This window comes from Phaethon lepturus, unplaced genomic scaffold, assembly GCF_000687285.1.
Source record: "Phaethon lepturus isolate BGI_N335 unplaced genomic scaffold, ASM68728v1 scaffold50554, whole genome shotgun sequence".
Taxonomy (NCBI): Eukaryota; Metazoa; Chordata; class Aves; order Phaethontiformes; family Phaethontidae; genus Phaethon; species Phaethon lepturus.
In genome coordinates, this window is record NW_010535125.1 from 3445 (window position 1) to 7544 (window position 4100).

At 41.0% G+C, this 4100-nt stretch overlaps 1 protein-coding gene across 1 annotated transcript; it reads left to right on the top strand.

Annotated features, from left to right (window-relative positions):
- Positions 1-112: 112 nt before the first annotated feature.
- On the top strand, positions 113-713 carry LOC104619714 (receptor expression-enhancing protein 5-like). Its single transcript, XM_010285698.1, has 2 exons — positions 113-230; positions 616-713. The coding sequence occupies exons 1-2, from the start codon at positions 113-115 to the stop codon at positions 711-713; spliced, it is 216 nt and encodes a 71-aa protein (XP_010284000.1).
- Positions 714-4100: the final 3387 nt, after the last annotated feature.

Consider the following 4100-nt stretch of genomic DNA (forward strand, 5'->3'; position numbering starts at 1 on the left):
CTGTCAGCTGGGAGGGTGGTGATGTGGGTGGTTCCAGACACAGAGCCGCCATGTGCTCAGAACTGCAAATATCAGTGAGGACTAAGGAGCAGGCGCCTGCACTGGTACCGCCATGACTCCAGCGATGAGGCAGAGATTTGACAGGTTCCTGCACAAGAAGAACTGCATAATGAGTATGCTGGAGAAAATCGAGAGCAAGACTGGTGTGAACTGGGCCTACGTCGCCATCAGTGAGTGCCCTCACCCGCTCCCCAGCCCAGTCACTGCGCATCCTCACCAGGGTGTGATGAAGCACTTGAGTTGAGGGGTGCCTTTGCCTGAGCGGCTCCGCACAATCTCCTCCTCCGGCTGCACTGCATAGAGCTCCAGAATCACCTACGCCTTCCTCTCCTCTTTACTGACTTTCTCTAGGAGCTCTACAGGGTAGCACCTCACATCCTCAAGGGCCTCTGCCCTGGAAGAACATGGGGACAGGTGAAGGGAACCCCCAGGAACCGCCTCCACAGCGGGGTGCCGCAGGTAAGGTTCAGCCCAGGCCCCACTCCTGAGGTGCCTCGAGGGGGCTGGGCTCGCCCCTCTCCCCTGGTAATACAACCCTTTACATGCTTTGTGCAGCTATCATTGGGGCGTTGGGTGTATATCTGGTGATCGGTTATGGGGCATCTTTGCTCTGCAACATTGTTGGTTTTAGTTACCCTACATACACCTTGTGAATGCTGCCCTGGGAGGCACAGAAGGGACGGGGAGGTGGGCAGTGCAAATTCTCTCTATTAGCTAAATCTCTCTCGGTGGATGGAAGCCATCCTCATGGGTCTGCTTTGGGTTTTGTGATGGAGGAGTGTGGCGATGTTAGCCCACTGCTAGGCTCCCTGTGATAATAAAGTGTTATCATAGTGTGCTGTCTTTCAGCTTCGGCTTCCTAGCCTGGCTATCTTTAATAAGAAGTTGGATCACTGTATCTTTTTTTTCTACTAGTAACAGGAGAGATAATTGCTGTTGTAATGGTATTTGATAAAACTCATATTGATGTTGTTGGTTGAGTACACTCCCAGATATGCAGGAGGGTGCTGATGCAGTGTCAGCATGTTTAATGTGAAGCTGTCGTGGTTTAGCCCCAGCCAGCAACCAAGCACCACGCAGCCGCTCGCTCACTCCCCCACTGTGGGACGGGGGAGAGAATTGGAAGAGTAAAAGTGAGGAAACTCATGGTTTGAGATAAAGACAGTTTAATAAGTAAAGCAAAAGCCGCGCACGCAAGCAGAGCAAAACAAGGAATCCATTCCCCACTCCCCATGGGCAGGCAGGTGTTCAGCCATCTCCAGGGAAGCAGGGCTCCGTCACGCGTAATGGTTTCTTGGGAAGACAGACGCCATAACTCCGAACGTCCCTCCACCCCTTCCTTCTTCTTCGTCCCAGCTTTATATACCGAGCATGACGTTATATGGTATGGAATATCTCTTTGGCCAGCCTGGGTCAGCTGTCCCAGCTGTGTCCCCTCCCAGCTTCCCGTGCACCCCCAGCCTGCTCGCTGCAGGCCAGCATGAGAAGCTGGACTGTCCTTGACTACTCAGCAACAACTCAAAACCTCAGCACGTTATCAACATTTTCTCATCCCAAATCCAAAACATAGCCTCACGCTAGCTTCTATGAAGAAAATTAACTCTACCCTGGCTGAAACCAGGACAGAAGCACAATGCAGTGTAATGGGCCTGAGACAGAGCTGCATTTAGGAATGTGAAGGAATGAAGATATTGGAGCACCTCTTGTGAGTACAGGACTTTAAAATATCTCATTTTATCAAAAGATAGCACAGGAAAGCCTCCTTAGATGTTTTGTTTTTAAGAATATCTATCTGATATCTTTCATGGGCATTATATTGTTAAGCTAGTAGAATAAAATGGATTTTCTATTAGGTAAGATCACAGTGGAATATGTTGCAAAAGAGTTTGGAAATGTACTAACACCAAATATATTCCTAAATATATTTAGCGCCAAATATATTCCTAAAATGGAAGTCCTTCCCAACTGTACTGGTATATCATTAAAACACAATGCTTGCATTTTACATAACTATGTTTAAATAGTTAGCAACTCTTAAAAATATGTACTCTGTTGTTAGTTCCTGGGCAATACAAAATATACTGCTTTGCTTGTTCCTTCTCTTTTGTTTTTTCAGATATGTTAATGATTGACTTGGTTTTAGACTCTGACATGTTTAAAACTACCTTTTAAAAATCTTATGATTATGATGCTTAAAACTATACACTTCTAAATGCTGTTAATGGGCACTAGTTTAAGAGATTATAGGCCAAGAACAACTCTGGAGAAACTTAGATAGCAATTTATAGTTAAAAGGTGGGTTTTGTTTTGTTTTGTTTTTTTCTCATTAAAATCTGAAAGTGAAAATAAACTTTATTACTGTATAAGGCTTCAAAACCTTTAAATAGTTGTATAGGAATTATATTTATGTAATAATTTTGTTTCTGAGATCACTTCAATTTCTATAATTATTTCAAAAACATTTAAAATTTTAAATTTGTTCTAAAACTCTGTTTTGGGACTGTGTTTTATACTTAAAAACGGCACATACAGATGAATACTGAATGTTAGCTAAACTGATAATAAAAGTTCTTAGAGCTGGGAAGGCAAGATAGTAACAAATCAAATGAAAACAACTTTTTTTTTCCCTCCTCCAGTGTTTATCTCTTTCCAAAACTGGAAAGGTTATTTTATTTTGAGTTTACCTTTGTGTAAAGTATCTACCCTTCTACATGTAGGAAAATGGTTTTAAATGTGAATTGCCTTTGCTAGTCTGTACAGGATTATGGGGTCTATCTGGACAGCAAGAGGCCAGGACATCGATGCTATCTCCTGAGATGGCTTACAGTTTGCTGTCAAGCATTAGGTTTGAGAGTGCTGTGTTTAAAATAAAAGCTGTGTATCTATTGCTTGGACAAATCACATGCTTTACTTTCAAGAAGTAGCAACTGATAGATGCAAGAGAGAATCTAATGTTATGATAACTGTAGGAAAATTAAAATTCATCTTCCATAACTTAAATTTAGCTTAAAAAGTTAAAAGATTTTGTGCTACAGATAGGTCCACAATCTGAATTAAACTAATTAGAAGATTTCCAGTTTATAACTGATGTAGATACTATTTTTAGGGAATGTGGTTATGTTTGATAATAAATGTTCATAATGAATTAAGGCATTTTACCAGACCTTCTTAGTCTCAAGATGCATTGCAATATTGCACTTTGTGCACTATTCTTTCTTACTATAGTGATCTCTGGGTACCTGGCTTGTGTAGGCCTACAGATATTAATGGAATAGTTCTACTTACACCAGCCGGGGTTTGCCAGAGCATATTTTAGTTAGTTTTCTAGGTCTAAAGCTTGAATCCCTGTCCCACTCACTGGTTAATAATTTCTTTTAAAATTACTTTATTACTTAATTTGTAAGATTTGCATAACTTGCTTTATATTTTAATAGTAGTTGCACAGTGATCATCTCAAAACAGCAATATTTTGCCATTTGAGACCATAACTGCTTTGAGAACAAAGTCTAAAAATGTTGCACCATGATTTCATGCTTAACTATGCATTTATATAAATTAAAGGCCATACTATAATTCTTTTACCAATGTAACAACAAACAGAACCAAAAAACAGTATTAGAGCTGCAACAAAACTACTCTTGAAATATAGTCTCTGCAGTGCAGCATAGGTTGACAGGACTCATTCATAAATGTAACTTTTATTCTTGATGTATTGTTAGAAGAATGTAACAGATGCACAGTTCTCTATTCAAGAAACAACAGTATTATGTTTGATCTCTGTGCTTACACCCTAAGCAATACCAGCTGCAGAGAGATAATCACTAAATGTGAATTTTATTTTTTTTTCTTCAAACAAAATTGGCTGTCACAAGAAGAAACTGGAAGTGTGTCTCAGATGTTAGCAAGTGACTTCCTCTTGTGGAAATGCAGCTGTGGTGGGTCGAGCTTGGCTGGCCAGCAGGTATCCATCAAGCCTCTTTTTCAATCTCCCTCCATCAGCAAGATAGGGGGATGTCGTGGTTTAGCCCCAGCCAGCAACC